General features: G+C 44.8%; 1 protein-coding gene across 1 annotated transcript; it reads right to left on the minus strand.

Moving 5' to 3' along the window:
- Window positions 1–9,982: 9,982 nt before the first annotated feature.
- LOC123428961 (inactive TPR repeat-containing thioredoxin TTL3-like) lies at window positions 9,983–18,560 on the minus strand. Its single transcript, XM_045113042.1, has 8 exons — window positions 15,554–18,560; window positions 14,811–15,017; window positions 14,401–14,596; window positions 10,899–11,078; window positions 10,768–10,866; window positions 10,616–10,724; window positions 10,262–10,349; window positions 9,983–10,146 (listed from the first exon to the last, which is right to left on the minus strand). Exons 1-8 carry the CDS (start codon window positions 15,644–15,646, stop codon window positions 10,045–10,047), a joined length of 1,074 nt encoding a protein of 357 aa, XP_044968977.1. The 5' UTR covers window positions 15,647–18,560; the 3' UTR covers window positions 9,983–10,044.
- Between the last annotated feature and the right edge of the window lie 333 nt (window positions 18,561–18,893).

Genomic DNA, 18,893 nt, shown 5'->3' on the forward strand with positions numbered 1-18,893 from the left:
ACATATAAAAATGGATGAAATTTTTTATAATAGTTAATTTTTTTATTAAATTTGTAAATTTTTGTAAAAGATAAATTGTTATTTTTTTCAAAAGGATCTTTTTATTGTGTGAGAATAACTTTTTCTTATTGGAGACGGCATTTGTGTGTACAACATATTTTCCATAAATATTTTTTGAATAATATTTTTATTGTTTTTTGCAAAACTTGCTTCATTTGTTATTGTGCATCGTTTTTATATGGATTTTTAATAATTGTCGATGGTAAGGTTAAATGTTAATTTTTTTAAAGAAAAATGATGTATACATAAAAATTGTAATACTTTTTAAGAAGTATTGTTTTTATGAATTTCCAGCTTTTGTTTGAAAAGGAATCTTTTTTTAATAAATATTTTTCTTAAACATTCAGACAGAGTAATACTCCCTCTGTACCATAATATAAGACATGTTTTGGTCTAGATTTAGTCATTTAGACTAAAAACGTCTTAGGTCGTGTTTGGATCAGCGTTTAAGCTCGTTTGTGGCCGGTTTAGGATACAAACCTTCTCCCGTCGTTTTTATTTTACATAGGAAACAAGAGGCGGTCGGTAAGTTACAAGTGTAAAATTAATACGGGTGTAAAAACTTACACCCATTCCAAACAGGACCTTATATGTTGATATAGAGGGAGTAGCTCAAAGTACACAAAATTCCTTGGAAAAAAACCATACACAGTTTCTAAAACGGTTTCTTCCAAAGTATCCATGTAGTTCTTGGCTATCTTGATTGCAATAGTTTGAAGTACACATAGTTCTTGAAGTGATTGTGGCCAAAACATGCATAAGTTCTTGGTTATCTTGGTTGCTCCTCTCACTGCAAAACATTAATTGTTCCAGGTTAATTCCTTGCACATTTGCCTTGCCATGATATATACAACACAAAATTGCAATTCAATTTGAGTAACTATTATACTCAAAAGAGCAAGCAAATGCTACTAAAGTGTATGATCCAAGAACTCAATTCAACTAAAACCTGAAATGAGTTAATGAAAATAAAATAGACTGCTTATTTTTTTAACTAACGATAAAATGCTTTATTGGCCTTCGGGGCATGATGCATGAGGATAGAAGTTGCTCAGTCTAACAAGACATTTCTGAAGAAAGAGTGTAGTCTGATAACAACCAAAATGATTGTGAGCATTCATGCAAGTGAATTTTAAGGGTAGGGGCATGTACCTTATCAGTGTCACATGGACCTTTGGCTTCGCAATTTTTTGAAGTGATCACGTACAAGCTGTTTAAATGAGAAACTGGTAAGATCTTTAAGGCAGTATAAACTTTTTTAGATAAAACGGAAAAGCATTAAAGTAAACTGAACATGAAACGTGAACTGGGAGATGTCTCTTACCTGCAATATTTGGTTTATTGCTTTTGCAAGAGCAGGTTTCAGATCACGGGGATGCAGAGCGTCATTGCGATAATCCTCGAGGAGTTCATCCATTCCTACATAGGTCCGGCTTAAGAGCAAACAAACAGATGTTACAGTTGAACACAACTATCAAAATCATGCCATGTAATTTTTTGACAGCTATTACGGTAAGCAGACGTTTGCAAGAGCTCTTGCATCAGTAGCAGGCTTGCAACAATAATATACTCTGAACTGTCTATGTGAATTATCCCCTCCTGTGTTGCAACGATGCCTTCTGCCACCTGCTGAAGGTCGGCCGCGGCTTCAGGAGTTGATGAATTTGGCTAGATGCAACACGGGCCACTTCTAGATAGTCTGATCATTCCTTACTTATCTCTGCTATGACCCACCTTTTGCTCTTTAATCTCGTTCTTTTTTTGGGTACCAAGTCTGAGGCTTATATTTTTTCTTTGCCCTTGCTTCAGCTGCTCATAGTTGTAATCGACAAGCACCTTGTGCCGCCGATTTCCCATGAACTTGATTGCTCGGGCTGCTGCACTATTCATCGAGGTTGCTCCGTCTTTGCATATGGGACTTGACACCAATTTCCAGCCAGATGCAGCGCCCAGCTCCTCTCTTGTGAGGCAAAACTTAACTACCGATATATATCCCCCTTGCTCAAGTTCATGCGCAAAGTAGTGGTTTAGAGAGGTAGAGCTTCTCAAACAATGTCTCCAACAGGAACCTGCTGGAAAGCTCGGAACCGCCGAGCATTACATAAGCATGAAAAGATGAATGTGAAGGTCAGGTGTATACTACAATCATGACACAAATAAAAAGCTCAGTAGTAATGATTCATTAGACAGGCTTTTGAAAATAACAACCAGTGAGACCCATAAATGTGCAAGACAAACTGAAGCCATAATATTACTGAAATATAAATTCAGAAATAGGCACATATAAGTTGTTCAGTTCAGTTGACAAAAGCATGAATTAAAATAAATTGTCACTAAGTAAGCTCTTGTTCCTATAACCACTTAATATAAAGAACCCCATACATATTTCGGTAAACGGTAGAGGAGCGTTCAATTTTAATAGGCCATAACCTGTAGCCTAACTGTCTTTCCTTAGCGCCTTCTAATTTGTAAAGCAAAGAGAGCATTTATACGATCAATATTGCTTCATTTCAGCTTATGTGAGTGCCATGTGAATTTTGAAGTACTTCAAGTAGACCTCAAACAAAATCAAAATTAATTCTACGAAGCTAATTGCTAAATTTTGAAAAAAAAACATACCATGGAATTATTGTAATTGGGACCTTTTTAAGGGTGATTTGGAGTTACAGATGTGCTGGGGAAAAATCATCCCTATGATTTCGAAATAAAAACTGAGAGCATCTTAACATCCATGAGATGGATATGTGGAAAGTTTTAGGGCAAAAAATTAACGAAGAAAATATGCAATGGAAGATTAACTGATTGCCTGCTGTTCAGGTGGCAAAGAACCATGGAGTGGGAGAACAAGAGCATCCATACAAGAACCTTCCTCGAGATTTAGAATTCTTTCCTCCAATTTTGACACCATCTTGTCGATGTCATCCTGAAAAGGATACCAACAAGTTTGTATAAGTATGACAAACAATAGTTATGAACAAAATTATGCAAAATACTTTCAGACATTTTAAAACCACATCAATGACAACATATGAAAGTTCTACAGCTATTCCAAAATTAAAATCATCAGTCACTCTAGACAGGAGGAACAAAATACAGTTTCAAAATTCAAAAGGAATCACGCAAGATGATAACGAGAAATTACTTTCTAAATATTTTATTCCCATATAAGAATATTGGTAATTTGGTGATATATTAGGGCTAAGTGGTAGCAGGTATTAAGAACCATCTCAAGTATTTGTTTTGCCCTTGAGGACAAACTTTGTACAGGGACTCTCTGTATTAGACACCAGACACTAATTGTCGTGGGTATAAGCCTGACAGTAGATGTGTAGGGTACGAATGAGATGGGCAGAGTCGTAGCTACGGCGAGGTTGTATGAGTTCAGGCCCCTCTGCGGTGGAGGTAACAGCCCTACGTCTCAGTGCTCTCGGAGCTTGTTACCGAGTGTGATATGGAGTACAAAGATTTGCTAACCCCTTTACCAGTGGGGGAGGGCGGCTTATATAGAGTGCGCTGCCCCCACAACGGTTCTGACTCAGGGGTGGAGTAGTGGCGATTGAATGCGGACGTTACAGGTAACGTATGCTCTAAATGCTAATAGATGCACCCGGAAACGTACGGTAGTTTCCCTCCGGAGAGGTTACGACGTACCGAGTGTATCCAGTCGGTGAGCCTGGTGTCCTCCGAATGCTAGTTACCGACTGGATGATTCAGGGCCTGTTACCGACTGGATGACGGGGATACCTTGATTCAGTCGGGGCAGACTTAGGGTCCTGTCCTTTGTGTGGGGTAGTCCTTGGATAGGACGTGTACGGCAGGCCTATGACCCTACCCTAGGACTATGACCCCATCATTAGTCCCCGAATGGATTGGGGTTGAAACGTAGAAGCGGTGCTTGAGGTTCAGATCCGACTGAACTAGGTTCGGCTTGGGCGTTGCTTGCCTCTATCCATTTTATGTCTCTCGACCAACGCTCCGAGTGGAAGTTCTTGCGAAACAGACAGTCGGGAACCGAGTGCTTCCACGGCATCTTTTGACGCGACCGGTCAACTGACAACGGCGGATTTTCCGGGATCTCAAATTTCGGGTTCCGCGCGCTCAGCGGGGGCGACGTCAGCGCGCTCGAGTAGCGCCTGACTCCTCAATCCTCGCGCCTTTAACTCCTCCACCGATATCGCCGCAGTTGGTTGGGTGGATAAGATTTCGGGCCCGCTCGCCAGCGACCCAGTCGGTGTTCTATTTAACTCTGGGCGACGAGACCTTTCGGTTACAATCGCCGAATCCTTTGCTCTTGCTTGCTCCATCTTCCTCGCCACCTCCTGCGCCTGTACGCCCTTCCCTTCCCCTATTTCTCGAGAGCTCGCTGTCGCTGCCATGACCAAAGGTCAGACCAGCAAGATGGAGGCCAGGAAGAAGAAGAACTAGGCGGCGGCTGCTCAGCGGCGGCAGCGGCCGTTGCCGGCGGGGTGGATCCAGGGAGACTTTCTCCCCTCCACGGTGACGGAGGGGGACCTGCTGGAGCTTGTAGAGCATGGTCAGCTCGTGCATAAGTCTTGGAGGCTGCCGGCGGAAGACGAGGTCGAGCCGGCACCACGGGAGGGGGAGCGCGTCTTGCTCCTCAGCCATGTTCACAGAGGTTTCTCTCTGCCCCCGCATCCTTTCTTCAAAGGTATCATGAATCATTTTGGTGCTCAACTCCATCACTTCCCTCCGAATGCCATCGCCCACCTTTCTGCCTTCATTGTTTTGTGCGAGTGCTTCATCGGTTGCCCCCCCATTGGGGTTTATTCAAACATATCTTCTCCGCCCGCTCTCAAACCATCAAACGTCTTAGTCAGTCGGATGACAAGACGCATCTCCTCCAGCTCTGCGGGGGTTTAGGGTTTCAGAAAAAGAGTCGGAGTAGCTACCCTGCTCTCTAGTTGAGCGAGTCGGTTAGGAACTGGCAGTCGACGTGGTTCTACTGCCAGGACATAGCCTGTCCGAACGCGTCGACTGGGCTGCCTCCATTTAGTCTAGACCGCCCTGCTCCACCCAAGCAACTCGCCCTCTCGAAAGCCGAGAAGAACGACATCCAGCCTTTGGTCGAGGCACTCGTGGATGTTGTCAGGAGGGGGGGTCACCGGTATTGACCTGTTGGAAGTCTTCATCGGTCGGCGAATCCAGCCTCTGCAGGCCCGCCACCACGCTATGTGGCACTACACAGGGCCCGAGGATTCCACTCGGACCAACGTGGAGGGCATTCTCGAGGAGAAGGTGACCTCATGGGTGCTCCAAATCACGGGTCCCTGTGAGAACCCCAAAGGAGCGAGCCGAGTGGCGCCTTACAACGCGGACAACCCTCCACCGAATCAGGTGAGCAGCATTAGCCGAGTGCATTGAACTGTCTTGATTTCAGTCGTTTATTTATATCTCCGTGTGATGCTTAATGTTTCCGACTGAACCTCATGCAGGAGTGGACCAACTGGTCTTCCCCCGTCTCGAACGGGAATCCGGAGGAGGAGGAGGAAGAAGGCAGCCAGGAGGGGAGCGTGGAGAGCGCCGAATACGTCTCCGACAGCGGGGAGTCGGAGGAGGAAAACAGCCAGGAAGAGGATGAGGACGAAGAGTCAGATTCGCCACCTCCGCGGCCAGAGCATCGGAGTAAGCGTCGGCATGAGCCTGCCGTCCCTTCAGCCCCTCCTACGTCGTCGAGTGCTCCGCCTGCTGCTCTGGCGGTACCGAGTGTTAGAGGCACCAAGAGGGCCAGGGACGCAGCCACTGAACTTGCAGGTCAGTCCTCCAGGGCGCCCAAGCCGAGTGGGCCCAAACCTAAGAAGGCTCTGCCGCGGATGAGGATGGCCGTCCTCGTCACCTCTACGTAAGTGAATCTAGCTTTCGGCTCTTTCTGTTGACCAAGTGAACTCCTGTTTTACAAGTCGAATGGACTTCACTCGACAGGGTTGCCACTTCTGCGACCTCGCCGGCCCGCCAAGGGGACGACCCCATGGACACGGACGACGTCGTTTCGTCTCAACCAGGTATGCTGTGGGAGAGTCGGGTATTTTATTTCTGTAGACTGCGCCATCCTTTTCTTTTTCTGAGGCGTTATGTTATTTGGCTTGTCAGGGGCGATCTGCCTGGACGAGGGTGACCAGGGGAGAGCTGACCCCGTCGTGGAGCCTGCCCAAGAGCCTGTCCTTGAGGCCGCTCTTCCTGCTGCCGCCCCCGCCGCCAACGCTCCCCTGACCGAAATGCCTCCCCCGACTGAAGTGCCTCCACCGACTGAACCGGTGCCGGTGGGTGAAGAACCTACTGGGGCGAACCTTGGGATGCTCCATGAACTTTCCACGATTCCCGGTTCGTCGAATGCTGAATTCAGCATTCGGCGTGTCCCAGAGGAGCAGGTGGGGGCGGCCAAGGGGGGCATGATCCAGGTGGAGCTGATGGCCGGAGAGGCCAAGAGGGCTTATGACTCCGTTGCGGCCTTGTATCGGCAGAGCTTGGAGCTGCGCGATGACATCCGAGTAAGTAGCCTAGTAAGTACTTACTTTTCTTCTGTAGCCCACTGGGTGGTATTGTTGTTGCAATGGGTTCACTCCGAGTGAACCCAGTGGGTGTAGTCCCCGAGACTTCTGTCGAGTGCTTGCACCGACAGTTGCCTTTATATATTTGGTCTTTATTTTGGTTGTGTCCGTAGACAATATTTCCGAGTGCGAGTACTTATTGCAGTCGGAGCGCTCTTGCGTTAAGAGTCGCCGAGAGTAAGTTGCACGTAGGTGGAGTAGAATTAGCCTTTGAGGCATAGGAAAACATGCATCTCAACAGGGCGGACCTGCGTGAGGTGCATGCCAGTGGGGTCACTCTTGATGCAGAAAACTTGTGAAATGGGAACTGCTTATGAAGCCTTGAGAGCGGAGAGGAACCAGTACGCTGGTGAACTGGAAGCTGCAATGCTCGCCATGGCCGGCATGAAGAGTGCACTGGAAGTACGAGAGAAGTCCTTGAAGGAGGCGCTGGAGGCAAACAGGGTGTTGGTGGCGGAGGTGGAAAGGCTGAAGAAACAGAGGACCGAACTGCACAATCAAATGGCTGTTCGGAACAAACGATGGACAGCTCAGGAGAAGTATGTCAACGACTGGGCTGTCCAGATGATGTCTCGTCTGGCACGTAAGTCTTATGCTTTGTCGAGTGGTTGTACCGTGTGACGAACACTCGGTTTTTACTGTCTATTTGCTCGTTTGGTGCAGATTTTTGTACTGATGCCGAAGCTAAAGCAGCGGTTGTGGAGCGGTCCATGAAGGACAATGTGCCACTCAGCGAGGATGCCAACCGGGATCTGCTCCGGGCGCATACCCGCGTAGGCAAAGTGGGTCCTTTCATCAGCCGATCGAGAGAAGTCTTCGGCCGCATTGAGAAGGAGCTTTGGCCGGAAGACGAGTCGCGGCAGGAGATGGGGAGTCTGTTGGGGCGACTGGATGAGATTCCGGCCCGAGTGCAATCCTGGAAGAAATCGGCAGCGCGTTGCGGTGCTGACGTTGCGCTGTCCTTGGTCCGAGTCCATTGCAAGGAGGTGCGGGAAGATAAGCTGAAAGCATTGAAGGTCGCCAACACGAAGAAGCTTCAATTCGAAGACTTCATGGAGACGTTCCTTGAGACTGCTACCCGCATCGCAGATGGAATCAACTTGGACACTTTTGTGGAGCCCTCCAGTCCTGACGCCGGCCCAGCTGACGCGTGATCGAACTTTATCCTCGGTATGCCGAGTGTTTACCTGTAATATACTCTGGCCACTTCTGTTGGCGGTCATACTTTTAAATCGGTGCGGGTAAGCTTGATCCGCACCGAGTCAGCTATCATTTTTGAACTTATGTTGTCGGAATGAAAACATTTATTCTTTTGTTTGAATGCTGTTTCGAGTGCAACACTTAGTGCATACTCGGAGAAGATTAAGACTTAGGTGATTCTTGGTCACGTCTAAGCCCCAGAGTGCAACGTATAGTGCACACTCGGAGGAGGTTAATACTTAGGCGATTCAGAATCGCAGCTAAGTTGCCGAGTGTGACGTATAGTGCACACTCGGAGGAAGTTAATACTTAGGCGATTCAGAATCGCGGCTAAGCCCCCGAGTGTGACGTATAGCGCACACTCGGAGGAAGTTAATACTTAGGCGATTCAGGATCGCAGCTAAGTCCCCGAGTGTGACGTATATCGCACACTCGGAGGAAGTTAATACTTAGGCGATTCAGGATCGCAGCTAAGTCCCCGAGTGTGACGTATAGTGCACACTCGGAGGAAGTTAATACTTAGGCGATTCAGGATCGCAGCTAAGTCCCCGAGTGTGACGTATAGTGCACACTCGGAGGAAGTTAATACTTAGGCGATTCAGGATCGCAGCTAAGTCCCCGAGTGTGACGTATAGTGCACACTCGGAGGAAGTTAATACTTAGGCGATTCAGGATCGCAGCTAAGTCCCCGAGTGTGACGTATAGTGCACACTCGGAGGAAGTTAATACTTAGGCGATTCAGGATCGCAGCTAAGTTCCGGAGTGTGACGTATAGTGCACACTCGGAGGAAGTTAATACTTAGGCGATTCAGGATCGCAGCTAAGCCCCGAGTGTGACGTATAGTGCACACTCGGAGGAAGTTAATACTTAGGCGATTCATGATCGCAGCTAAGTTTTTTTTTTGTGAGAACTCTGAATCTGCACAAAACTGAATCTGCGGAATATATTATTTCTTCAAACTTGTTCGTTACACTGCTTCAGTCGTCGATCACGTATAAAAACGCTTGAGGAGATCTCCGTTCCATGCGCGCGGCTCATCTATCTCCCTCTGAATATTGTAGAGTCTGTACGCTCCGTTGTTCAACACCTTGGAAATGATGAAAGGCCCTTCCCAGGACGGAGCCAACTTGTGTGGTCTTTGCTGATCCACTCGGAGCACCAAATCGCCAGCTTGGAACGTGCGACTCCTGACGTGACGTGCGTGAAAGCGTCGCAGATCTTGCTGGTAAATTGTTGAGCGAGTGAGTGCCATCTCGCGCTCCTCCTCTAGAAGATCGACTCCATCTTCCCTTGCTTGTTCTGCTTCAGCTTCGGAGAAGAGTTCGACTCGCGGGGCATTGTGACGCAGGTCGCTCGGAAGGACCGCTTCTGCCCCATAGACGAGAAAGAACGGTGATCGCCCCGTTGATCGATTTGGAGTGGTGCGGAGGCCCCAAAGTACTGAAGGTAACTCGGTGACCCATGCACCAGCAGCGTGTCCTACCTCTCGCAAGAGTCGAGGCTTCAAACCTTGAAGGATAAGTCCATTTGCACGCTCAACTTGTCCATTGGATTGCGGATGTGCTACGGAAGCAAAATCCACTCGGATACCCTGACTCGCACAGAAGCCTTTGAATCTGTCCGAGTCAAAGTTTGTCCCATTGTCAGTGATTATGCTGTGAGGCACCCCGAATCTGGAAATGATGTCTCTGACAAACTTGACAGCTGTTGAGGCATCGATTTTCTTGATGGGCTTGGCTTCTATCCATTTGGTAAACTTGTCGACTGCCACCAACAGATGTGTGTAGCCTCCTTGGCCTATCTTGAATGGTCCGACTGTGTCTAATCCCCAAACTGCAAATGGCCACACAAGTGGGATTGTCTTTAGTGCAGATGTTGGCTTGTGGGACTTGTTGGAGTAGAACTGACAGCCTTCACATCGGTCGACCATAGCTTTGGCCATCTCGTTAGCCTGCAGCCAGAAGAATCCAGCTCTGAACGCCTTGGCGACGATTGCTCTCGAAGAAGCGTGATGACCGCAGGTACCCGAGTGGATTTCCTCTAGGATCAAATGTCCTTCCTCTGGGGAAATGCAACGTTGGAAGACGCCTGAAACACTCTCCTTGTACAATTGACCGTCAATGACAGTGAATGCCTTTGACAGAAAATTGACATCTCCAGCACTAAGCTGTTGTTGTGATGTATCCTCTGAAGAAAAAATAATTCAGAGATGCTTCTTCACCTCCCAGCACTGTCCAATTTCAGCAAACCCGTAATAGTCGAATCGGCCTCCTCTAGTTTGTTGAGCCGGAGAAGCACTTCAGACCTCATGGCAAGGTGCTGTAGGAGAAACATGGCTTGTTTGTGAGAGACTGAATCCTAGTAGCACTAACCCAAAAATACAGTATATCTTCAGGATGAAAAATATCACGAGCTACAAGGCCAGAGAGGTTACCAGCTGAGAGGAGTCTACTCCGTTGGCAATGGCGGCGTCTGCTTCCCTCAGCGCACTCTTCCAGTCTTTGCGGCATGATGCAATCTTTCTTTTCCATTGAGAAACACATTAAGAACACATTGATTGACTACAATAAACCGACAGAAGATGCAATCTTTCTTTTCCATTCTTTGCAGCATGCAATTAATTAGAGAATTCAAATTATATACTCTTGTAGCTAGCAATCTTTCTACAAGATCAAAGTTTTTGCTTTGAAGACAAGCAAAATACAGTAGCAGCTGCTACCGATGTACTGTATCTGCAAGGAAATCCTTAGCACACAAGCAATAGTGGCAAGCAAGGAGCGGGTCTCACCGGAGGCAGAGCGCGGCGAGGCATCCGTGGGCGCGGCCGCTGGCCGGGTCGAGCCGGACGGCCTCCTCGCGGGCGCCATGCCGCCCCGCATGATGGTGTTGTGGCCGTACTGGCCGATGCCGGATCCGAGCACATCCGGGCACGCGTGCAGCCGGGGTGCGGGGGCGCCGGCACGACGCGGCCAGACGAGCAGATGTTGTCGGCGGGGAGCGCATTGATGAGCGGTGAGCTCGCTGTGCTCCCGCCGCCCCCTCCTCCACCGCCCCTGAGCTGCCGTTGCCGCCGGAGAAAATCAGCGGCCCAGATCCGGAGCGCCGGTGGCCAGGCGGCGGGTTCCTGCCGCTGCCGCTTTCCGCCGCCAGCTCGCCCGAGTGTCTCGCCCTCCCGCTTACACTTCGACCACCGCCGCCCCTCCCGCTCGTTGCTTTTGACTCCGACGAGCTCCTGCACCTGCGCGGGGCTTCTGTCCAAGAGGAGGAGCACGAGAGTTGCACGATGCAGGGGGCTCAGACACGTCGTGGTGCTCAGGCGCGGGGAGTTGCGCCACCGGCCGGCGAGCAAGCAGAGAGTTGTGAGTTGTGTCCGATTGCAGCGACCTGCACGGAGGGAGTGCGGGTTGTGTCCGATTAAATCAAGGGGTCTTTTTGTAAAATAGCCAACACGACATTAATTTCGGGACAGAGGGAGTACAAAATATTCCTACGTGAATTTCCAATAACAAAATAAAAAATGTATAATAAAAGTGCATTTTCATGCAAACACCATTTAATATCCTCAACAGAGGAACCAGATTTAGTAATAGTTGCTACAAAAATTTCTACATGCCATTGACTGCAAGTATCTTTTAGAAATATATTTGATAAACGAACATTGCTCTGATGAATTCTTGCGTCACTTGCTACAAAAAATTGCAACATCCTCCCAATCACCACCAAAACAATCAAGACCAATTGCTACCAAAATTTCAGCATCCTACCAACTGCAAAATAGCTTTTTACATCCAAAGACAGGAGAAACGGAATATTGGTGGTGATTTTCCGGTGTCACCCCTTGCCCAGTCATCATAACATGCAACATCATCGTTAGACATTGGTTCCATACTGTAATGCAAGAACGAGCTTCTGATGGACTCCTGCACAACTTGTGATTTTCCGGTGTCACACCTTGCTCAGTCATCATAACATTCAACATCATCATTAGTAACTTTAAACATCCTGTAATGCAAGAACGAGCATCTGTGAATCACATTGCTAAGTCCAAATCAAAATTGAGTTTATAAGTTTGAATCAGTATATATACCACCAGAAGCAAATCAAGAACTACTAAAAACAGACAAGAAGTGACAAGTGGCTAAACATAATTATAAATTATTAGTATAACATTCCTTGCCACTCCAACGTTCAAAATACTTTGAACACATAAGCACGGCATGCAGAGAGGACTCAGATCAATCAACCACTAGCTGCTCCGACAGTTAACTGAACATGGCAGTACTTAACCAAACATTCAGAGATGGACTTGATCAACCACAAGCTAGCTGCTCCGACAGTTAACTGATTAGCAGATTCAGCAACGAATGGAACATGACATCAGGTGAAATAGCAGCAATCAGGATACGATGGTACACAAATTTTAACATGTTTGGTTCAATACTGCCATGTTGACTAGTTCAACGATGAATTAGCAGTGATTAGTTAAGAGTGGCTAAACATAATTATCCATTATTAGTCCAATATAGCTTGCCACCCCCTCATTCAAAACCTAGCAGAACAGCTGGACCTACGCTGAACATTACTGAAGACAAAGCAGATTGCTAATTACAAATCAAAATTGACTGCTGATCGACTTCATGTCTGATTGTTTCAGTATATACCACCAAAAGCAGAGTCAGTTATAGTGCAAACAGAGATGTGACCTGAAGTCATAGTACATCTGACAGAGCAAACACTACCAAACCAAACTATTAAACAATCGACAAAGGCAACTACTCCCTCCGTCCGGGTTTATTAGGCCCCCCAACCAGATTACAGGTACCAAGACTCCATCATTAATGTCTTAGAATAAGCGCCTACTTCTTTGATTTCCCATGCATGATTTATTGCTAATGTAAATTTCCCTTGACCCGCATGCAATCCATGCTCAGCTCAGGCGCGCGCTGCTACTTTTTGGCAAGCTGGAACACTGCATGGCGCATGCATGCCCCCAATCGATGCTGGAACACTGCATGGCGCATGCATGCCCCCAATCGATGAAGGATTAGAAGTGCATGCAACAGATGGCGCATGCAGCCGGGAAGATCGAGAAAGCAACGAAACGTTTTTCTACCTTTTGGCAGCTGGATCGAGCGGGGCCTAATAAGAGCGGACACGCTCCCAGCGCCCAAGGGCCCAATAAACCCGGACGGAGGGAGTATACAGCATGCAGCAAATAGAATGCAGGGTGCTATATATAGTTATCATTTATTAGTGCAAGATTGCTTGTCACTAATAACATTAGCAAATATGTCTGCCAATACATAAAGTACAAATGATGGATACAAAAAAAAACATTAACAAATACTTACACCGGCCAGATTCTTGTATAATTCGCTTCACGCATTAAAGCCTTGCGAACTAGGACACAGCTGTATTTGATGATGAAGAGAGATTGACCGACTAATGCACCTAGGCAATATCCATCATTGGATCCTTTGAACTTGATCAATGGACGGTTATTAAAGCCTGGATCTGCCTCTGCATACTTTAAGAATTTTTCCACCTCTTTGCGAAAAGCCAAGAATAAATCAGGGAACCTGCTTTTATCATGCAATGAGGTTGCAGCCAAGTCCATCTCCCTCTCAAGAAACGCAAGCCACAAGTAAACGCAAAGCCGAGACGTGTCACCATAATCTTGGATCAGATTTGCCATCAAGTCAGTCAGACGCACACAGTATACCGTTTTGCATTGAACGCCTTCTAAGGATAAACACATTGCAAACCAGAATCTAGAACCCTCACTGAATACAAAAAAAATTGAGTCTTTCAACTGCTGGGCCATGGAATTATCATCATCATCTTTGAGAGGTTGAAACGCTCGAAAATGGTGGCAAAACTTTGCAATGAGACCACCAAAGATCTGAATTTTGCGGTTGTTTCATAGAAAAGGATTATATTTAAATTTCAAACAAATGATCTGTCATGATAAATTACAAACAAAGAAAGTCAAAAAAGAGAGGAACAAACAATCACAAAACGACAAAAACAGGCAAGAAAGGGTACTATAGGCACGAAAGCATGTGGTGCATTCTGTTTAACATGGGTGCACAAATAAGAAGTATTATTGGGAGAGTTGTAATCTGCATATTATTTAAGAGAATCAAAAAAGTATCAAATGAACTTATACATTTGAATCTTTATTTTCATGGTTCGATTCAACAAACAATAAACATTGCATTACAAACAAAGAGTAAAAAAAGGCAAGGAACAAACCAGCAAAAACGACAAAAACAGGCTAGGAATGATACTCTAGGGCACTAAACATGAGGTGCATTCTGTTTAACATGCATGCACAAATAAGAAGTGTTGTATCCTGTATATTATTTATGATAATCAAAAAATATCAACTTCATTTAAACAAACAATAAAGTATGAATTTAATGGTCCATTTCAACAAACAAAAAACTAAAAATTAGGAAAGGCAGCGAACAAATTGGCACATGAAACTTATCAATAAGCAGGCTCTGAAAGAACGCAGTAATGAAATGGAAGAGTTAGAAGCTTACAAGTTATTATAATCTAATGACAGACCAGATTTCTTCCTGTTTTTGAAAAGTCTGTTCGGAAGGATTTGAACTTTCCCGAATGAATACCAGATCTTTTCCAGTGGATCATCACCAAGCTCAAGAACACGGAAACCACAGCAGTACATGCTATCGAAACGCATTGGGAATTGAAAAACCACATCCTTGTCAATGACAACCTCAATGATAAAAAAGCACAAATTCTACAATGAGATAACAAAAAAATGATCAGTTAATGACAAAGTAGACTTGTAGGTTTCAACAATACCATAGAAGAGGCAATAACCAATAGCAAAACAGAGAATTTAATAATTATCTGAATTAAGGCACGAAATACAATACTAGAGGCTTAAAACCAATGATAAATCATCAATAGCGGAGGCAGGCTACATATGACAAGGAATGAAAAGGTAATACCTGCTTATCATAAGGTATTGCAACAGGAACTCCATCAAGAAGCTCTTCTTTGAACGTTGACGGTATTCCTCCCACAGGCTGTGCAAAACACACATTCCGGGGAACCAAAGCAGCACTATATTTAACAAATAAGTTGTGGATATCCTTGTACATGTGCAGCAGTTGCAGTGCAGTAGGCCTGGAGGTGATTTTAACCTTATCAAGATCCTATTGAAAATAAGCAAAAAATATATAAGTTAGAACTGGGATTACTAAAATAGTGTTATAAATGCTCTTATATTAGTTTACGGAGGGAGTAACAAACATGTCTGCACAATACTTGATAAACAGAGTGCAAGTCAAGCAGAAATCATAAGAAACATTAGATGGATCAATAAGACAGGTAACATCAAATTTGCACAATAAGACAAAGTGCGCTTGTATCTACTGAAAGGGTCACAAGTGCATTTGCAGCAGGTACATAGTTCAAAAAAGAGGTAGCGGTTAACTGTGCGTTTGGCTTCTGACCAAAGAAGCATGCTTATGCACAATTATGTGCCGATTAATCACAGTTACGCGCTAGGCGTTTTGCTACCATCTAGAGCTTAGGGGCGCCTTCTTTAACTACAAGCTCCTATAACAGTTGTTGTCAGGTTTGGAAATTGATATGTTTTCACATATTTCAGGTAAGAGATATAATGAAACAGTTTGTAACTATTATCATGAAAGCATTAAAGAAAGCAAGAGATATAATGAAAAAATACGTTATAGGAGCGCTGGGTAGGCCTCTTTCTGGTGGTAGCAGCCAGTGCCATTTCATGTGCCTTATCAAATACATCTTGCTTGAGCTTTGACATCTAGAAGAAGCAAAATTGAACAAGATTAATGAAGAGGGAGGGTGAATGAGCATATACAGATACCACAACCCACTATTGACACGGAAACATCAACGTTTCCTCATATTATATATAAACAGAACCCTAGGATACAACAAAAGAGAGGGTAAGTCCTGGATTCTTCAGAATGCATCTAGAGAAGGAGGTAGAAGGAATTCCCAGTGGTGGGCGGAGCACATCTAGAGAGAGAGGGTTAGAGTAACATAGGTAAGATACCGTATCAATGTTAAATGCTATGCTACTAAGTGTCATGCATATCAATAAATGAGACCATCTATGACACTAGTTTATGATACTATGCACTATGAGAGTAGTATCATACCATAGTATCATGTGCATGATATTACTATATGATACTCCCTACTATGAGTAGCATGTAACACACTTGTGGCAATCTGCCAACTAGGTGGGTTCAGAGAGGGAGTAACTCAGTACTGTACCATGTAGGTGTGTTTGGCCAACAGCGACCATGCTTCTCTAGTACCGGTACCCATGGCCTTTTACATTTTTTCACACTGCTACAGTACATAATCAGGTATAGTGCGCCTGTCCTACAGTTGTTATTGGATAGTAATACCACTACTATTTTGTCTCTTAATTCACAAAATATCAAGAAATTTGACACATACTCCCTCCGTTCCTAAATATAAGTCTTTCTACAGGTTTCACAGGTGGACTACATACAGATGTATATAGACATACTTTACACAGTGTAGATTCATCTATTTTGCTTTGTACGTAGACTCCTAATGAATTTTTTTAAAAGACTTATATTTAGAAACGGAGGGAGTACTTATTAGTCAATACTGTATTCCCATGTGCAGGTGCAGAACATACACTCAGCATGCTTTATGAAAATACATTGGGGTTATTTGATAAAATTAAACCAACGATTAACATGACAAGTGACGACAAAACATCCTGGCAACAGTTGTTCAACAATCTTAATGAAATAAACAGCCACATTAGGAATTATATATAAAATGTTGAAATAATATTTGGAGCCAGGAGTGATATATAGAATCTTGGAATTTTAAGATCGGCTGGTTTGGGCACTATCTGAAAAATCAAGGAAATGATGCAATGGGCAGCATAGAACACTTCTCTTGACATGCCAGTACCAAAGGTGCAGTCAGCCATATGAAATAACACAACTCTGAATTGGACATTCATGACCGTGAAGAGTTGTTGACACTAACTTTGCTTCACTTAAGTATAAGTTTTAAATTTCTCAGCATATGAATGAAGGACTTACTGCTGACGGCATTACATGACATGGCTTGTTGTATTAATAACAGCAAAGGCAAGAAGTAACAAGCAGAACGTCATTTAAGGCTTAACCCACCAGAAGAAACTCTATAGAAGCAGCAATAAAGTACAAGTGGCTAAACATAGACAGGCCTATTCAAAACAGATAAGGAATCTAAACAGACTACTGATTCCAGATCAAAACTGATAGTTCATCTAAGTTTGTTTCAGCATAATGTACCATCAGAAACAGAGACAGGCCTATCGGAAACAGATAAGGAATCTAATGGCATCTGACATAGCAACCGTCACCAGATAACATTTAAAAGGCTGAACTATCAAACAATCGATAACAGCAACTCCACGGCATGCACCAATAATGTACAAGTGGCAAAACATAGTTATAAATTATTAGACCAATAATGCTTGTCACTCCCTCGATCAAAACACTTTAACCACACAAGCACGGTGACGTATACTGAACCAATCAACCAAAACATGCAGAGAGGACTCAAATCAATCACGCACTAGCTGCTCCGACACTTAACTGGACATGCCAATACTGAAGGGACAGACTCCCGACCAATCAGATTTGTTGATTTAACTTCGGTAGGCTCTGCATTTTTCAAGATCTCAAGAAAGGACTTAATGCCAATGGCATTACATGGCATGACTGGTTGCATTAATAACAGAAAAGACGAGACGTAAAAAGCAGAACATCATTCAAGGCAGAAGCACATTGCTAATTCCAAATCAAAATTGACTGGTGATGCAGTTGGTCTCTGTTTTTTTCAGTATATATCACGAGAAGCAGAGCCAGCACAATTGGAAACAGACATGGAGCTAATGCCATACGACATAGCAACCGCCAGCAAACCAACATTAAAAAAGGCTGAACTAACAAACAATGGACAAAGACAACTCTATGACATCAACAATAAAGTACAAATGGCTAAACATAGTTACTTATTACTAGCCCAAGATTGCTTGCCACTCCTAATTCAGAACCTAGCAAAACCCTTGAACCACAGATGCATGGCGATATACGTATACTGAATCAATCAAGCAAATATGCAGAGATGGACTCGGTCAAATTCATCTGTTTATTTCAATATAGAATAGACCACCAGAAGCAGAACCATAGTCATATTGGACAACGAAAAGATATCTAAAGCTATGCACTCGACAGATGGACCAGCACCAAACCCATGAAACACTACGATACCATCAACTCTACGCATGCAACAATGAAGTAAAAGTGGCTAAACAAAGTTCAAATCAATTATTAGTCCAGGATTGCTTCTCTACAAGTTCAGAACCTAGCAAAATACTTGAACTAAGCATTCAAAGTTGGACTTGACTGAACACTCACAAGCTGCTCCAACATTTAACTAACCATGGCAGTACTGAACCAAACAGAGACCTGAGAAATGCAGCATCAAATCATGTGAAATAGCAGCAATAAGGATGGGATGGTCATGATACACAACAAATTAGTGCAATAGCAGCAATCAGTATTGCCACTTGTTCAACGACGTATACACCATCAAATCAGATGCATTAGTGCAATCAGGATGGAATGGTACCAGGATTAACACATACAGGCATAAACATAGTCTAGATTGTTAAAATTTGCATGTTTGGCCCCCTCCTAGCCATCCCCCCCCCCCCCCCCCCCGCCGATCTTGGTGAAGCTAGCTACTGGATGGTAACATGTTTGGTTCGGTATTGCCACTTGTTCAACAACGTATACAACATCAAATCAGATGAATTAGCAGCAATTATGAATGCAAGGATAGCTTGCCAGTCTGTTCTACTTGCAGTCTTGCACAGATGGATAGATCCTTGTGGTGGAGGAGGAGGAGGAAAGATCCACAGATGGATAGTGCGAACCTTGATTACGCGGAAACGGCCGGTGGTCGTCGGCGCTGGCTCCGTCGCCGCTCACCTCCGCAGCAGC

This window comes from Hordeum vulgare, chromosome 2H (genome assembly GCF_904849725.1).
Source record: "Hordeum vulgare subsp. vulgare chromosome 2H, MorexV3_pseudomolecules_assembly, whole genome shotgun sequence".
In the NCBI taxonomy this organism is placed as follows: domain Eukaryota; kingdom Viridiplantae; phylum Streptophyta; class Magnoliopsida; order Poales; family Poaceae; genus Hordeum; species Hordeum vulgare.

Excerpts from the sequence above, each read along its gene's own strand:
- LOC123428961 (XM_045113042.1), bottom strand. The coding sequence starts at position 15,646 with ATGTCAAAGCTCAAGCAAGATGTATTTGATAAGGCACATGAAATGGCA. Across the intron at positions 11,079-14,400 it reads CAAAAACAGGAAGAAATCTG|AAGCCCCGCGCAGGTGCAGG; the intron begins GTCTGTCATTAG and ends CCTCTTGGACAG. Across the intron at positions 10,350-10,615 it reads CTCGCCGCGCTCTGCCTCCG|AAAGATTGCATCATGCCGCA; the intron begins GTGAGACCCGCT and ends TCAATGGAAAAG.